Source organism: Phacochoerus africanus, chromosome 10 (assembly GCF_016906955.1).
Source record: "Phacochoerus africanus isolate WHEZ1 chromosome 10, ROS_Pafr_v1, whole genome shotgun sequence".
Classification (NCBI taxonomy): domain Eukaryota; kingdom Metazoa; phylum Chordata; class Mammalia; order Artiodactyla; family Suidae; genus Phacochoerus; species Phacochoerus africanus.
In genome coordinates this window covers 30,330,614-30,349,871 of record NC_062553.1, presented here as the reverse complement: position 1 = coordinate 30,349,871, position 19,258 = coordinate 30,330,614, and the positions used below count along the sequence as shown (strand labels likewise).

At 38.0% G+C, this 19,258-nt stretch overlaps 1 protein-coding gene across 1 annotated transcript in view; it reads right to left on the bottom strand.

The window, feature by feature from the left end:
• Positions 1-18,426, bottom strand: part of KLHL5 (kelch like family member 5) — a 62,145-nt gene extending 43,719 nt beyond the window's left edge. The window contains exons 1-3 of the mRNA XM_047798358.1: positions 17,989-18,426; positions 14,408-14,884; positions 130-312 (exon numbers count right to left, since the gene is read on the bottom strand). Of these exons, the coding sequence (XP_047654314.1) occupies positions 130-312; positions 14,408-14,790 (566 nt within the window). The 5' untranslated portion in view covers positions 14,791-14,884; positions 17,989-18,426. The remainder of the gene's footprint in view (positions 1-129; positions 313-14,407; positions 14,885-17,988) is intronic.
• Between the last annotated feature and the right edge of the window lie 832 nt (positions 18,427-19,258).

Genomic DNA, 19,258 nt, shown 5'->3' with positions numbered 1-19,258 from the left:
AAATTCCATGAAATATATTCCTTCACTAAAAGACCCCACTGAAGAGTCAGTAGAACAAGTTACTTCAATGTACATAACTAAATGATCAAGTAAATAGTTCACATATACAGAAATTTAGAAAACAATTACCTGTGAGCTGGAATTCTGCGATCACCAGCAACCAGAATTACATCACATAACTGTTTGTGTCTCAGATAGTTTTCCATCTTTTTGAATGTTTGCTCAGCATGATTAAGGGCTTGGAAGAATTCATCTGATGAACATGGCTCCATAGTATGGCAGGATGACAATGTCTGACTGCTATTGGAAGTCCTGAAAAGAAAGAGAACACACGTTTTGAAATACCACTCACACTAAAGAGATCATTCCTATCAAGTCCTTTTAAAGCTTTCAAATGTAATAGAAGTAATGCTACCAGTCAATATTAATGTATAATCATTCATCATTTTTGCCGTTTAAAATCAATTATGGCTCAAATCATATGCGCCCTGCAAACATCATGAGTGACTGTGATATATTCAGGTTAATAGCTACACCTATTTTTTGCGTGATCTTGAGGTCTCTTCTCTAGTCAATACACTACCTCTGCTGGAAAAGAGCCAAACTATATCCATATTGATAGCTACAGCTCCTAACAGCATATTTAAGGGTTTAAGAGATCCCTCGGCATATGCAGGTTCCCAGGCTAGGGGTCTAATCGGAGCTGTAGCCACCAGTCTACGCCACAGCCACAGCAACGCCAGATCTGAGCCATGTCTGAGACCTACACCACAGCTCACGGCAACGCCAGATCCTTAACCCACTGAGCGAGGCCAGGGATCAAACCTGCAACCTTATGGTTCCTAGTCAGATTCTCTTCTGCTGCGCCATGACAGGAACTCCCATTTTTTGAAGACAGAAAGGCAATTAAACTATTTTCTGGAGGTATAAATCCAAGTAATCCTTTAATTAAAAAATGGATTATGTTTCACAGTTCATTTATAAGATAACTGTTTAGAATCCAAAATACATTATCATAAAAACAGTATTATTAATAATTCATCTGATTCCCTGGCCAGTGTTCAAAAGCCCAGGTGACCTAAAACTTAGATTGCAGGTTAAAAGAATTTGATAGCCTAGTCCAGGTATCTAAAAAGTTTTTAAGGATTTCCCTGGTGGTGTAGAAATTAAGGATCTGGCATTGTTACTGCTGTGGCTTGGGTCACTGCTGTGGCACAGGTTCAGTTCCTGGCCTAGGAACTTCCACATGCCATGGATGCAGCCAAAAAAAAAAAAAAAATTGAAATTTCCAAATTATAACTTGAAGAATATGAGTTCTGTGTTTTCGTATGATTTACTAAGGGAAATGGGGAAAAGGTTAAAGATTAGGACTAAGAATGAAACCCTAAATCCAGGCCTTACTGGCCCCCTCAAGATCACTTGAATCAAGTAATCAACATCCCTCAGTTACACAATTAATTGTAAAATCACTGACTGTGCCATAACTTAGTTCTCATTGCTCATCAGATTTACTTTTAAGGATATTATGATTCTGGCAAATGCCTTGTTGAATCAAGTCTCATTATATCTTAACAGAATTTTCTTCATATAAATGTCTAATAAGCTTACCAAAAAAGAAAAAATCTTTGGATCTTTTAAAATAAAGGGAATTGAAGCCAAGGAGATTAAGTGTCTTGCCAAAGGCCAGAGAGTTTGTTCATGGCAGAAATCAGACTGTTGTAGAGAATGCTATGTGTTCACCAAAACCTTTTTTCTTTTTCTCCTGGGACTATAGCTAGACTACATTTCCCAGCCTGTCCCACAGACAGGTGTGGTCTTGTGGTAGAAAGAAACTATGTTACCTCCAAAGCTGAAGGGGCCAAGAGCAGGTGTGTATCTCCATTCTTTCTTTATCTGTGGGGACTGAGGACTCACATGGAGGAAGAGGATACACACGGAAGGTCACCCAAGCAGGGACACTCACATAGACTATACTCATGAGATTTCTCCTGCCGATTGAGACTTATCAGTTTCAGAAGTTACCAGTGACTTGACTAATACCTATCTCCACCTAGATCCTCTTGGCCCACTGTATTTTCTTTCTTTTTTTTTTTTCCTGCCTTTTCCAGGGCTGCAACCGTGGCATATAGAGGTTCCCAGGCTAGGGGTTGAATCAGAGCTGTAGTAACCGGCCTACACCACAGCCACAGTAATGCCAGGTCCGAGCCACATCTGCAACCTACACCACAGCTCACGGCAACCCCAGATCCTTAACCCACTGAGCGAGGCCAGGGATTGAACCTGCAACCTCATGGTTCCTAGTTGGATTCGTTAACCACTGCGCCACGACGGGAACTCCACGCCCATCATATTTTCAATGCCATTCAAATATGGACCCTAAAAAATGTTCTTGGAGGATCATGTTAATGATGATAATAGAAGCACAATATATATTATCGGGAGGGTATATACTGTGCACTATGAGTGTCATTGGTTACAATACACTCAACTTTACATTTACCATCATTAGTATAAAAATGCATTTTTAGTAAAGTGTAACTACACATTGCTTATATAAATAAATGAGAATTAGAAACTGTATTAAAATCTAGGAAAAAGTGTAATATAAACAAAAACAAATAATGTTGACTTTGATGAATAACAGTTTGAAGACTTAAAACATTTATCAATAAAATGAAGTTTCATATTGTTGAAATACTGGCAAATGATTTGAATATTAGCGATCTAAGGATAAGGGAAGATTAGAACACCTGATTTTTATAAGCCCCAATTCTTTCAAGAACAAGAAAAGTGAGGCAAATAAATCATGTACTTCTGTCTTAGGGCTCCTATATTTTGTATCACATCTCTTATACCTTATAATAATTTCTCAGTAACGTCATAATGAGTTAGTTGAATGTTTTTTGAGTGATGAATTGCCATCGTCCAAACATAAATGCTAATCAGTGTTAAATTTTGAAAGAACAATATGACTTTATAATATGAATATTGCTATTTTTTTTAAGGGCTGGCGGCATATAGACGTTCCCAGGCTAGGGGTTGAATCATCGCTACAGCTGCTGGCCACAGCCACAGCCATGCCAGATCCGAGCCACATCTGTGATGTATACCACAGCTCGTGGCAATGCCGGATCCCTAACCCACTGAGCAAGGCCAGGGACTGAACCCGCATCCTCATGGATACTAGTCGGGTTTGTTTCCACTGAGCCACAACGGGAACTCCCAACAAGACGAAATCATTAGTTAGCTTTGATGTTAGTATAAGCCATTTAATAAAGAGACCATCTCTTCTCTTGTCGAGAACTTTCAAGGTGTTTAATTCTTCAACCTGTCACATTAGCAGGATAACCTGGAAAAGCATTTCAGCCTTTGTGTTTAAGGTCTCATTCCTTAAGGCTGATTTAGTAGGTCTGAGGTAAGACCCGAACATCATATTTTTTAAAAGCCCTGGAGGTAATCCTAACCCATGGCAGGCTGCAGACCACCAGTACATTTCAGACAAGAGATGGATACATTATATAAATCAGCAGGTGATGAATTTATAGACTGATATACACCATAGATGCTTGACCTCAAACATGTATAAACTTAATTTCTTTGAATAATTTAAATGAGCTAATGGAACTTAATAAAATACTTGTTATTTTCAAAATAAGCATAAAGGTAAAACACCAGAATTGTTTATATACATACACGTTAACAAAACAATTATGCTTCTAAAATAACATTTTGAACTTCTTGGTTTGCTTTCAAGGATTCAATTACTATCATATGTTAAAGAAACATAATATTTCAATGTGACAAATAATTCACAGAGATTTCTGGGATTGGCAATCATTCCCACTGCTCCAAATGAAGGACCAAAAGAAGTGTGGGCTTCTGGCTTGTAGTCCATGGAAAAGCGAAGCCATCCATTCACAAAGGAACGTGAAGAAAGTAGGAACATGAAGCAGCAGGAACTCAGACTTGAAAAGCTGCACAGCTTTCTAGCATTTCTTGTTCTGTTTGGTTTCCAAGAAAGTCGGGACTTTGCACATATAATTTTAATAGTGTGAGAATTTATTTAAAAAAAGAATTTACTGCATATCCGTACAACTATAGAACCTGAGGTATTAAAACCATTATATACAGAATTTTTCTGTCTAGAAGGAACCTATGCAGTCATTTAATTCAACTCTTTTATTTTGCAGGTGAGAAAATCTGAGGCCCAGAATGGCCCAAAGTGATCAACCAAGGACATGTAGGCAGCTGGTGGCAAAGCCAGAATCAGGAGGCATTCAGAAAGTTGGTCAAACCACTCACTAAGGAATGGGCATTTTTGTTTACCTTTACCTTAGGCATCAGTGAATTCAAGGACTAAGGGGATACAGGGAAAATGATGGTACAAAAAGAACGAGGATAATTTAACAGAAAAAAAAGATACCTGGAGTTCCCGTCATAGCTCAGTGGTTAATGGATCCGACTTGGAACCATGAGGTTGCGGGTTCGATCCTTGGCCTCGCTCAGAGGGTTAAGGATCCGGCGTTGCCGTGAGCTGTGGTGTAGGTCACAGATGTGGCTGGGATCTGATGTTGCTGTGGCTGTGGTGCAGGCCAGTGGCTACAGCTCTGATTAGACCCCAGCCTGAGAACCTCCATATGCCGAGGGAGCGGCCCAAGAAATGGCAAAAAAGACCAAAAAAAAAAAAAGACACTAGAATTAAGGATTTTAGACAAAGTCTACTGCTATGTTTCTTCCCCTTGGCTAGGTATAAGAAAGCAAGACTCTCTTAGGTCTCCATGAAGCAGAGATAACACTTCTATCCCTGGCTCATCAAATGCTTCTAATACTCTGGTTCTGTGTAATTTATAATGTTAATACTTTCTTGCTATTTCTTTTCCAAGTACGTGCTTTGGATTGGAGGACTGAACTGGAGAGGTATGGTGCAGTGATTAAGAACATTTTAGGAAGGTTCTAGAGCTATGCTGTCCAACATAGTAGCCATGAGCCCCGTGGGGCTATTTTAATTAAAATAAAATAAAATATTCAGTTCTTTAGTTGAACTCGTCATATTTCAAATGCTGAAGGAGCCCCGTGGGGACAGTAGTTGCCAGATTGGATGGTGCAAATATAGAACACTTCCATCAATGCAGAAAGTTCGATGGCATAGTGCTGGTTTAACAGTGTCGCTATGTATCTCGACAAGTTATTCAACTTCTCTAAACCTTACCTTCGACAGCAATACCGGAATAAGTAACACACAGGCCTTCCTTTCAAAGGCTCCTTCATGGGCGGATTATAAATGGAATAATGAATGCACAGCCCTAGCACAGAATAAGTACATAATCAAGGTAAATAAACGCCTATTAGAAGATGCTCTCTTTTCAAAGGCCAATGAGAAGTCTTTTGTCTTATATAACGTTGCTTGTTTGGTTGTCTTTCTAGAAAATGATCCCCTGCCTTATCAATTTGAAAACTAAATTTCCTAGTTCCTAATTCAAAGGGCCTTTAAAAAACGCAGTAGACATCATAACCCACAACATAAACATCTGGGAATAGGCCATTCATGGAGCATTTAAAACATATTTCTCTGGGATTTATAACTGATCTTTACATGGTAACAGAGGAAATGTATCTAACATCTCCGCTTGGTTTTATTTCTTTGATTTTACTAAGATGGTAAGTCATATTTCAAAGCATTGCATCATGAGATCATTCAAATCTTTTATAATAGATATTCACTGTAATGAACTTTACATTGCTGAATATTTTCAGGCTGCAGGGAAACATCTAATTTTTACGTTATTGTCCCTCTGCAGCAAGCAATGAATGTGTAAGTCAGATAAGTGCCTATACATGGAAAGGAGGCAAGTATCAAACAAATCAAGTCAGTAACAATTTACATAGTAACTCCTAAGATGCAGCATGGCACAGTTTTTAGAAACTGTGGGGATATAAAGAAGATGATTTAGTGAAGGGACCTGGAATTTGAACACCCAAGTTTCATAAAGTGGACAAAACAGCAACACTAATACTTGCAATACTTCAGATTAAACACATGCATACAACATACACCATGGCCAATACGACCTTTTTATTATAAACTACTTAGATTTCTCCACTTTCATCACCAAAATTTGCATTAGGCTTCCTTAATGGAGTACTTTTTCAAAAGAATTTTTAAAAACCACAAGAATTACACTGTATAAGATTTAGAGTGGAAAACACAGCTGCACTGAAGCTCTAAATAATCTGTTTGGCTCCTTCCCCAGGTAAGTGATTCACTCTTAGCCACCAGTCTCATGGCTCTTGGCGTTCAGAATTCATGCTTTTGCCAAGGAGCGAATTACTGTATCATGAACCTTTTAACTTCTTTTACATATATTCGAAGTCACAAACGTAAAATAAGAATGCAACTTTCTTAGTATAGGTCAACAGTCCCTAAACTTTTTAAAATGTATATCCTTTTCAGTATACTTTTAAGTATGTGCCCCAATATATGGATATACGACTTTATAAAAGGTATACATATATCACTTATTATTTATTGACATTCTAATACACACACACGTGTATTTGTGTGTATTTTAATCATTTCTCCAACAGATTATCTTATACATTTCCTATTGGAATGTAACTCTGTCAGAACCCACAGAAAGGAATGATCAGAATGGGCTAGTGTTTGGAAAGGCAACATGCAGCAGGTGAGATCTGAAACATGTCTTAGATGAGTAAGGAGACTAGGTTGTCTCTTTTTAGGCCACCAGGGACCTGCCAGGTTGTCTCATTTAAGGAGAGGACAAAGCAGGTATATAAAGAGAAAGGACAAGAGGCAAAGAAAAAGAATACCTTCACCTCTTCCCTTCTTAAGAGAAATATTTTTTTTCATTTTGGAATTAAAGGACCTCTCTTTTGGTCCTGTGGCCACAGTATCTGTGGTGAAGAAAGTTAAATGTCATTTAGAAGGATCAAATTGTCTTAAATAATAACCAGTGTGAAGGGGAAGGGCCAGTGAGCACTCTCATACAGTGCTGCTGAGAATTAAAATAGTAGTAATGTTGCTGAAATGACTTTGAGACTACAGATCACCCCCGCCTCCCAAAACGTGCACACCTTTGGGACTTTATCCAGAGGAAATAATCATCTAAATGTAGAGATCTAGCTACAGGGAGGGTTTATCAGAAGTTGTTCTTAACAGGGAAATAGTGGAAACAATCTAAATTCCAAAAAAATAGAATATTGGTTAAATAACCAAAAGGAGTGTCTGTGCATGGGAAAATGATGCAGCCATTTTTAAAGATACAAGAAGAACAACATTTAATGACATGGAAAGCTATGGTGGTGGACACTGCTTGTGCCTATCCAGGGTTCTTTTTTTTTTTTTTGTCTTTTTTTGCTATTTCTTGGGCCACTCCCACGGCATGTGGAGGTTCCCAGGCTAGGGGTCGAATTGGAGCCGTAGCCACCGGCCTACGCCAGAGCCACAGCAACGCCAGATCCGAGCTGTGTCTGCGACCTACACCACAGCTCATGGCAATGCCGGATCCTTAACCCACTGAGCAAGGGCAGGGATCGAACCTGCAACCTCATGGTTCCTAGTCGGATACGTTAACCACTGCGCCACGACGGGAACTCCCCAGGGTTCTTTTTTATGGTAACAGACCCATCCTCTACTTTTTGGGAAACCACACTTTCCCCATCTCAGTCCACAAGGCTTGGGCAGAGGTGAGCAAGGCACTGAGGTCTGGCCAATAAGAGTAATACATCTTGTGGCAATAATGGTTGGTTCAGGTGGACCTCTGATCCAAACAAGGCCAAGGAGAGTCAATTCCAAGATGTGTGCTCTCTTTCCACTGAAGAGGCTAAGCTGATAAAAGAGTAAACCTGGAGCTGTTAGAGGCTTTTTTGCTTCCATACAGAAGACCTACCTACCTGAGGAAATGCTATCACAAAGGAAAACAGAATCGGGTGGGTGGGGTTGGGGTGGGAGTGGGGGGGGGTGTTAGGATTTCTGGCTTTATTTGAATATCTGGATTCATCATGTTCCGAGTTGTTGAGTAATTTTTTGTTGTTAAATAAATTTTTATTTACTTAAATGAACCAAAAATTTCTAAGTTTTTGCTTAAATCCATTTGAATTGGGCTGCTGTCTTTTGCGACCAAAAAGAGTCCTAATTTTATGTTTAGGGCAAAAAGGTTACAAACTAGTATTACAATAAGACTCAGGTTTTTATTCTAAAAACATACATTTATTCTAAACCTATATAAAATATATTGGAACGTGACTTCCTCAAATTATTAATAGCTATTATTTTGGATTGTCAGGGTAATTAATGATTTTTTTTCCATTTTTGCTTGTCTCTATTTGCTAATGCCTCAATGGTAAAAACAGTACATACATACTATGGAAAAAATTCATTAAAAAAATGAGATCTGAAGAATTCTGAAGAGTTCTATTCAGCAGTCTTCACCTCTTGACTTCTGTTGATCCTAACTCCAAGCCATTCTTCACATCTACCACTATAATGAGTTTTAGCTGGACACACGGCTATCCAGGCAGAGACCACATCTGAACCGCCTTTGCAACTAGTTGTGGCCATGTGACTAGGTTTTCAACAATGCCACGTGAGTAGGACTGATATATGCAACTTGTGTTATTTGCTTAATATCCTCTCTTTCTTTGATCCTTCCCAAGGGCTAGAATGCAGAGGGGGAGCTGAGGAAGCTCTGACCATTAAGAAAGAGTAACATCCCACAGGATGGAGAAACAAGAAGGATGGAATCTGGCTCTCCAAGTGAACTTGCGCAGCAGAGCTACTTGTTTGCCCTGGGACATGTGGCCCATCTCTTGGGGGTGATGGAGAAATAAATGTCTATTTTATTTGAGTCACTGTATTTGAATCTTTGTTATATCATCTTAGCCTATTTTCTACTAATATACTCCCTAAAGTTAAATGACCAAATTACATGGTTCTGTGCATATGAGTGATTATGTGGTGTGTGTGTGTGTATCACTGTTTTCATGCCTCATACATCTAATTCCAAAAATATAAAACTTCACTATCCAGTTCCAAATAGATGGAAATAAAATATAAGCAATAAGTGTCATAAACAGGTTCTTCTGCCTTAAAAATTTGGAGCTATAAAAGCCAGTTGTGCAACTGTAGTGCCTATCATTTTTCCTGAGCTGATTCTTTCCAGGAACTAGTGTGATTCTAATAAATTCATATTGTTTAAATCAGCCAGTCAATTTCAGTTGCTTAAAATTAAGAATACTGATTGATACAGTGCACATATAGGCTTTAGTGGGTTCATGAGCTCCTTGAATCCTATATGAAATATTTAACATATACATATGCAAGTACCTGCACACACCCATGCAGAAGGTTTTCTGGGGAGAGGTTCCACAGCTTATGTCAAAGGAAATCATGATATGACTTGAGTATATATGTACAAGGGAGGACAATGCAATTCATCCGTCCCAGATACAAGCACATTACAGTTAAACTTCTTTACCATCTCTGGATGCGAAATTTTTTTTATGGGGAAATGTATGTATAAAAAATTAATTTTAAAGTGAACGAGAATTAATAGACTGGTTCAAACAAGAAGACGTAGAGACAACATAAAGAGGGTTAAGAAAAAGGAGACAGAATGTGAGGAATGGTATATTATGAAGATAGTCCCTTCTTGGGAAAGGAGAAGGACCTAAATGCCCTCAAGATGAGTCAAAAACTAGCAAGTCAACGGATGAAGGGATTAAAGAGTTCAAGGAGACCTAATGTTGAAACACAGAGTAGAAAGCAACCAATAAGATGGGTTGGATGACTGTGGGTAAAGGGTTGTGGCTGGGTCAAGAGATTATACCTGTAACCCAGCCAGGGTTGTTTTTTTCAAGAACTGGGCTAGGAACCTTAGTTGAGGAGAGAAGGTAAAACTGGTTAAAATGAATCATGAACTATTATGTTAATCCAACTTGAATTCAGTGATTAAATGAACAGTCGGAGAACTGTCTGCTGGTATGTGTGCATGAAATCTACATCTTAAGTGTCTGGGTTGAAAATGAAGTTATTTCCAAGTGCTCAAGGTCAATATCAACAATGATAAATCAGATTGATGGTATGTATCTTCGAGACGATGTGATGAAAATGGCACCTCACTTTTGTGGTCTTCCTCCCTACAATTCATAACCAAATTTAATCGTGAGAAAAATATCAGACAAATCCCAACTAGGATATTCTACAAAACACCTGACCGCTACTCCCCAAACTGCCAAAGTCATCAGAAACAAGGAAATTTTGAGAAACTGTCACAGCTCAGAAGAGCCTAAGGAGATACAATGATTAAATCTAACTGGTATCCTGGAGAGCATTCTCCAACAGAAAAAGGAACTTAGGTAGACATTAAGGAAATCTATCAAGTATAGACCTTAGTTAATAATAAAGTATCAATATTGATTCTAGTAACAGATACATCATATTAATATAAGACAATACTATTAGAGAAAATGGGGTGTGGGAAACATAGGAACTCACTATACTATCTTTGCAATTTTCCTGTAAACCTCAAACTATTGAAAAAATACAAAGTTTAGTTGTTTTTTTTTCTTTTTAGAGCCGCACTTGCAGCATATGGAAGTTCCCAGGCTAGGGGTCGAATCAGAGCTACAGCTGCCAGCCTATGCCACAGCCACAGCAATTCCAGATCTGCGCCACGTCTGTGACCTACACCACAGCTCATGGCAACGCTGGATCCTTAACCCACTGAGCGAGGCCAGGAATTGAACCTGTATCCCCATGGATACCAGTTGGATTTGCTTCTGCTGAGCCATGATGGGAACTCCCAAAAGTTTAGTTTTTTAAAGTACAGTTTCATTTTACTTACTAACCTTGAACAAGTTACTTACCCTCATTGGCCTCATCTGTACAATTGGAATGATAAGAGTAGCAATCTCACTCAGAAATTTATGAAGACTAAGTGAGTTAACACAGTGCTAAAATGCTTAGAACACAGATAGCCAGCACCTGGTCAATATTAGCTATTATTATTTTTGGATACTTATAAAGTACAGTAGTATTCTATACATGTGGGCTTAAAAAAAAAAGTCTGAAATAGAAAATATTAAGCCCTAACTTTATAAACAAAATTCAATATAATGAAAATTTCTCCAGTAGGTCAAAATTACATACTGTTAACGTTGGCAAGTCAAGTCAAGCGTAAACTATGTTTATACTATGGTTATATGGTAAGCCACCAATGTAAACCTTGCTGGCCCCAGTAAAAATTCATCTTGACTTGAAGTCTTCCTGAGGGCAGGGCCCTGAGTCAGACAAAGCCAGACGATTGGCCAGAGGAAGCCCGGAAGGACTGCCCCCGCAGGAGTGATTCAAAGGACCACCAAAAGCACAGCTTGCTCTTTTTCCCTCTTTCTTTCTTTTTCTGTCTCTGTCGTTCTCTCTCCCTATCCCCCACCTGTGCCTGTATTTTTTCCACACCTATATACTCTTCTCTTCTCTCTTTAAATAAATGCTTAATTGCCTCACTGAAAGAAAGAAAGAAAGACAAACTTAGGAACCCACTGCTCACACAGAAGGTCACAACTCTGCTACTTACGGTCTAAAATTCCTCCTGGTGTAAAAAACAAAAGTTTGTATTCTAATAACAAAGTAATGACTTAGATGATTCCATGGAGGAAAAGTGGTGACGCTACAGGCCCAAGATCAAAGTTAGAAGATGAGCAACTTTCAAATCCTTTAGATGTGTGACGGCAGAAATTACCCTAAGTCTAAGGCTCAGGCAGACATTTCTCCTAGTTAGAATATAAGTGATCAAACATATTAGCAAATATGATGCCTCTTAACTCCTGCTTTAATTTCTCCAGATCCACTGTAGATGGCATAATTTTGTGTATGTAAAACCACTCATCTGTCTTCCTCTTTTTCTAATAACTCTAAATTTCAATCTAAGTTCTGAAATCTAAGAATTATGATCGTTTAAATGAGAAATTCTCCGTATTGCATATGCATTCCCATTTTGCAGTATCAATCTATAGTATACTCAAATGCCTGCTATATATTTTATTATTTGCAAATATATAAGAAAAAGAACTATTCCAAAGTTATCTATAAAATTTGATGAATGTCAGTGTAGCTTCTTTTGACATTAACAATGATAGTTTTTGATTTGTTTACAGTGGAAGGGCAACCGCCTAGAGAGACTGCTCACTTAATCAAAAGTCTGGGGGCAAATAAATGCATCTTCATGACAAAGGTCAAAGACTCAGAGCTGGAGGACTGAAGGAGGATGTAAGAATTGGATACACGTAATCTTAAAAAATGGAGAAGCAAAAGAACACATGCAAATGACATTTCTAAAATCTAGAAATTTTTCCTTTGCAATACAATGTTGGGATAGAAATCTCAAACTATCAGGAGTATTAAATTATTTGGACATATTTCCTCATTTACATCTAAACAGCAAAGATATTTTCTTTAAGTATATTTTATATTTGAAGTAATATTTTAAATACAGTTTGGTCACTGCAGATGTGAGCTGTTTACTCTCATTATTTACTTTCTTAATCTTCTTGACTAGCATTTTTATTTTAGATTTTAAAAACATTTCTATTTTTATAACTCTTACAAATAACATATCAATTATATATTATTGAAGTATGCACACAGCAATCTCCCAGTCAAAAGCAACCTTTTTCTGTCATAATGAATATCCCATCAAGATGATATTTCAGTGTGGATACTAAAGAATAGATTAACTTAATTTCAGTAATCATTAGCTATGCAAACTACTTCCGTTGTAAGGAAGTAAATTATAATGCATATATATACCCATGCGTGTATAACCTTTCCAAGATTACCTATGTATATAAATTTGATACTCACATATGTATAATCTCTCTAGGTAGTAGATACACATTAAGATTTTTACAACTTATGCTGGTAAATGAATGAATGTTTTGTTTTGTCTTCTAATTCTGTGAAAATATTCTTGATATACTACATTGATTTTCAAATAAAAGGATGATTGCTCTTTGGTTTCTCACAAAAATAATAAACCCTGAACCTTTTACTATATAAATTATTCTTTTGATAGCAACAAGTATCCAAAGAAAGTACGTAACAATGAAACCCTATTAACTCAATTGATCTCCATATTAAAGTGATTAGTTGGCTCCTAGTCCCTTAAGATAATGCTAAATGATTAATTCAAAAAATGTTAATTAAATACACTAGTTACCTATGTAAAGATACTCCCTTCTCTCCATTACACAAGTGACTACAGACTATATTTGTTACTACTCTAACACCACAGTTCAGAATTCCACATTCTGAAGATTAGAAGAGAAGGCAATAAATAGCCCCAAGTAAGAGACACTTGAATACATGAACTCATTTTGTCTCCATCTCTTATGATGCCTATATTAATAATAACCAAATACGAATGACAAGTGTTATCAAAACCTGCAAAGGAATTTTAAAAGAAAAAGGATCCAGTAACTAATCTAGAAAAATGAGATAAGCCTTTAAATATTTTTGAGTGAAGATGAATCAGAAAGACGACTTTCAGGCTCCCACTTGTTACATAACATGCTACAGTGGTTTAAACTGATTAATACAAAAATTCATTTCAAAGATAAAGCCTGGTTCCATGGATAAAGATGGGTAAAGCCACTGTGAAATTACCAATTTTTAATTTTCTCTCTTCACACTCATTTCCCCTTCTTTTTGGCCCCTTTTCACCAGCCGACCACATCTAGTTCCTCTATGTTCCCTTATACTCTCCTGAAGGAATGCCCTTCATTTCCCTAAATAGCACAATTTTCAGTGAAGTGAAGGTAACAGGAATTAGTAGCTGTCATCTTAGAAAGAGACATGTTACTGTATTCTCTGTATTAGTCTGGAGGGCTGCAACATAGGACAAAGAGAAATAACCATAAGAAAAATATTATTGACAACTACAACGCTGTAAAAAATTACTGGTAACTACCACGTGCATCTCCTTGTAAAACCTTTCATTTAAAATTTTAAAAATGACTCGTTATAAATGTCTTCCATAGTTTTGCTATGACTATAGAAGGTAAATGAAGGAAGCAAACTGCAAGGCAATGATGCATAAAATTGCTACCGTGTATTACTTTCAAGGCAGAGCCAGATCTATACATGGAGCACAAGATATTTAAAAATGAGAGCTATTTGTTGTCTTTATAATTTTTCAGAATTAAAATCAGTATCAGAACATCCAAACAATCCCAGCAAAAGTACTACCTATGCATACCAAGAAATTATATGTGTGTACATACATAGAGAGAGGTATATAAAATCATATATTTTAAATAATAATACTCAATTATTTTAAACAGTATCGAGACTATACCCCCACACCCCATTTCCAACAGTAAGAAAATAATCAACCTGCATGAACTGGAATCAGATTCATTTTCTTCTTCACTAGTGCCATCATCCACTTCTGGTCTATCCAGCCAATGTGCGCCGCCACAATCTTCTGCTGTAAACTCAAATGCAGGGACTTCAGAGGTGGATGCCATTGGCCAAGAAGGTGAATTCTGAAAATCCAGTTGGCTGGACCTTCGGTAACCAATTGAAGCCAAAGGCAATTGTAGGCTACATGGATCTAAAAACTTTCTCCCACCGTGTGCTCCGGTCTGTCCTCGATTCCAAAATTCTCCCTGCTGGCTGTCAACTGTAGAATTAGGAGATGATGCTTGATGGCTAAACCACCTCCATCTGATTTTCAAAATCTGCTTCACATCAAACTCTTTACGAGAACCAGACATCCTCAGAGAAACCAAGTGATCGTCTAGGCAACGGGCAAAAAGCACTGCACACAGATTTGTGCATCCAACCAAGACAAGAGAAGTATATGCTCTGCTGTATACAATAAACAAATGGAAAGGAAAATAAATCACATTCACAGCTACATCTACATTGACTTTATACCAACATATCAGATTATAAAGAACAAAGGACAATGAAAAAAAGATGAAACACGGTGGAACATTCCGTTCAATCAGAGCAAACTCTCATCCACCTATCCTGAAGCAGCTCGACCACTTTCCCCGGCTCTCCTTTCCCTGCCTGACCATTAGCTCTCGCAAACACGGACAGCATTCATTAAAGCCCTTTCAAATGCAGAACACCACCCCTTTCCTTAAACCACAAACGACAGAGACCGAAAGCACTATCCCAGGCAGGATCTCAGTCTCTGCTGCTTAGTGGATTAACTCTTCTACTGCTGAAACAGAAATGTATTCCACAGCCTTCTCCTTTGTACTCAGAAATCACTGTAAGATGAAAACGTATCTATTTTTCATACCAAGTTCCTCAATGAGACATCATAAAACAACAGCTTTTCAAAACGCGTTTTAAAATTAGATGAGTTACAGTGATTTTCAAGCTGTGCTTCTCGGCTGGGAGAAGGGGTGAGGAAGGAGGAGGAAGACAAGGTGGGGCTCCTGTTCGGGGCTCGGCACGTCTATCTTCTCCCTTCAGGAAGGGAGTGTATTTCATTAATAGAGTAAGACACTAAGCAAGACTTCATCTGAGCAAAGGATAGCGAGGAGAATGAGGAAAAAGAAAAAGTTTGAAAACTACAAAGGATCAAAATATGACAGGACTTATTCTTTTTCAAATAAATAACCTGAAGTCACTATTGCTCTCTAATCAAGGCCACTTGGGTTTAGTACAATAGCCACATTTCTATGACACCACTTAGGAGAAGAAAAGTGTGGCTCAAGAAAGCTAGCTGCGACTGGGCAGGGATTATTTCTCAGTGTACAAATACCCTGATAGTGCCCTCTGTTGTTAGCAAAACAAAGCAATGGTCTGAACATGGTTGCAGCTAAAGGCAAATTGTTAAAGCAAATGAAAATCAAAGGCAATCAAATTTTAAAACAGTGAATGGTTATTCTAAGACACTGCCAGGCACTGGGGGTCGGTGGGGGGGACACAGATATATACATCTTGGTTTCTACCCACAAAAAAATAACCACATTGAATTATTGAAACAAAAATATTTGAAAACTTAAATGTAAGAAACATTATAATGCTGCAGTATTACATTTTGTTATCTACAAATACAGAACTCGAGTTTTCAAGGTGCTCAGTATCAAATAATTTTACTTGAAAGGCAATGCCTATTATCAAACGACCCCCATCCCTGCCCCTCCTCCAAAAAAAACTGCTTTGGAGGCTTAGAAAAATATTGTGAGGCATATATCTTCACCCCACACAGCTCTTTAGGAGAATAAAAATTATTCAGCAAAATAAGAATGAGAGGCATGAAAAGCCATATATATGATTTTGCAGGATAAACCATAAATATTATAAGAAAGAAAAAGGAAATATCAGGATGGTGTGGAGTGTTATGGGCCAGTTTCATCCGGGAGAAGGCTTCCAAGAATAAGCTGTATAGGTGAACGAGGAAAGATTTTACAAAGGAATTAAGATACTAATAAAAGCATGAAGTGAGCATTCTGACAAAGAAAGAGGGGGTAGCAGTTTGATCAGCCAGCCAGATATAGCTAATTCATTTTAAGGAGTAGTAAGAGATAAAGTTGGGTGCATAAGAAGAGAGAAAATGCCTTGAGCACAAAGCAAAGGTGTAAAAGCTAGCAGGCAACGTTAAATGGACTGTTGAACAGGGCAATATTTTAGCAAATTAATTTGGCAGTGGTATGCAAGATGCATTAGAGAGTGAAACGACACTTTTCTGTTTCCTCTCACCTCTGCCCAACTTCTTTTATTAACACCCTTCCGAACACACTCTGCCTAGCCAACTTTGTTTCTAACTGTTTTCCAACACGGACACACTGCTTCATCAGTAAAGACAGAGTCGACATTATGGTGCTTCCTCTTTCAGAGGATGTTTGTGTCTCAATTTCTATGGTTTTGAAATCGCATTCATCCTTCAAGGTTTTAGCACGGGCACTGCTGGCCTTAGAAAAAGGCTTTTCCAATTACTCTAGCCTTGTGGCTCTCAAGGGTGGCACCGGCCCTCTGCTCCAGCACCCCCAAAAGACTTCTGGAAGTAGGGGGATAGATTTTAGGTTACTGTAATGACCAGAAAGGGCTACGGGGCATTGAGTGCACAGGCGCCAGACATGGTAAACATCTTAAAGTGCAGGGTATAGACCCACACAATGATGAAATGCCCTGCGGTAGATTGTAATGATTTTGCTAACTCTCTTCATTCATATAAATATTTACCAAGCATTTACATGTACAAGGCTCCGCAAGAGGCAGAAAGATGAGTAACAAACAGATCATTCTTTTAAGGCTATACTCTGGCAGACAAAAGAAAAATTAAATGAACATTACAGATAAAGAATACAGGGTTTTTTGGCCACGCCTGCAGCATGTAGAAGTTCCCAAACTAGGGATCAATCCAGGCCGCTGCAGTGACAATGTCAGGTCCTTAACCTGCTGCGCCACAAAGGAACTCCAGGAATATGTTTTAATGAATAAATTCTATATAAAGAAAATTCTAAATTGGATTCAGGAGTTTCTGTTGTGGCTTCAGCGGTAATGAACCCGATTAGTATCCATGAGGATATGGGTTCGATCCCTGGCCTCACTCAGTGGGTTAAAGATCCAAAAGGCTGTGAGCTGTGGTGCAGGTCGAAAACGTGGCTTGGATTCTGAGTTGCTGTGGCTGTGGAATAGGCCAGCAGCTGTAGCTTCAATTCAACCCCTAGCCTGGCAACTTCCATATGCCGCACATGCCCTAAAAAGAGGAAGAAAAAAAAAAGCACTGCTATATATAGCACAGGGAACTATATCTAGTCAATTGTGGTGGAACATGATGGAAGACAATGTGAGCAAAAGAAGATATATATGTACGTATGTATGACAGGGTCACTTTGCTGTACAGCAGAAATTGACAGAACATTGTAAATCAACTATGATAGAAAAAAGAAAAATCTTTTAAAAAATAAAATAAATTGGATTCAATCTATCAACATGAGAACACTTACCAGAATCCAGTTACAACGTGCTAGCTCCAATAGCTAGTCGTGTCTTTGTTTGGTTTGGTTGACTGGCTGAAGCCTGAACACAAGAATGGACTTCATTAAAGGCCACTGAGATGCCAGACATTTCTCAGTACAATATAGAGAAGAAATAAGGAGATGTGAATGTTAAAATGTTAAACCATGCCCAGCTCCTAAGAAGAGCCAAAGACCCCTTTCACCAAAATACTGAGATATACATTCAATAAACACCTCTTTAATGTAGTAGCTCTTCTGAGTAGGCTAGAGATGCAGGTGGGAAATTAGCCACTGAAATAGGCTTTCTGATTTTAAAGGGATACTAGGACCTTGGATTGGCAAAGGCCAAGCAGCAGCCTTTAATCATTGCTCCCATAACCGTGGGTTTAGTTACATGTATACATATATATACATGCATTTGTATACAAACCCCCACCCACCCCAACCTTTTGCATCAGTGGACTCATACTGCATGCTTTTTTCACTGAGACATTTATTCTGTCAATCTTCCTCCTCTCATTCTTCCTGGTAATCAATATTGACAGCTTGGTGTATGGCTTTTCACAACTTTCTCCAAATTTACGAAATTCCTATCTCAACTTATATACACATATAGGAATTTCTGTTATTGGGTTATACAAGAGATCATATTGTACGCCTATTTTGGCATTTTGCTTTTCTCACCAAAGTTATATATATGGAAATGTGTTTAAACTAAATGATGATAATTTTAAGAGTTACAGAATATTTCATAATTATAAAACACAATTTGTTAAACTCTTTCCTTGCTAATGGGCATGTGGATTGATTTCAGGGTTTTTTATTTTATGCTATTAATATATTGTTGAAATAAACATCCTTGTGAGGGTTTTGTGTCTGTGGAATTTATTCACAGGAGTGGAATTGCCAAGTTGAAGGAATGTATATTTTAAATTTGAAAAGATACTTTCCTGAAAATCATATTTTCAAAAGTAAAATCAGTATATCCTTCTCATTTACTTTCATAGGCCCACCAGTCAACAATAATACAGTTTTTTGGTGGGTTTTTTTTTTTTTTTGTCTTTTTAGGGCCACACTCTTGGCATATGGAAATTCCCAGGCTAGGGGTCAAACAGAGTTGTAGCTGCCGGCCTATGTGACAGCCACAGCAAAGCCAGACCCGAGCCACCTAAGCTACAACTTGGGGCAATGCCAGATCCTTTAACCCACTGAGAAAGAGTTATCAAACCTGCATCCTCATGCATACTAGTTAGGTTCT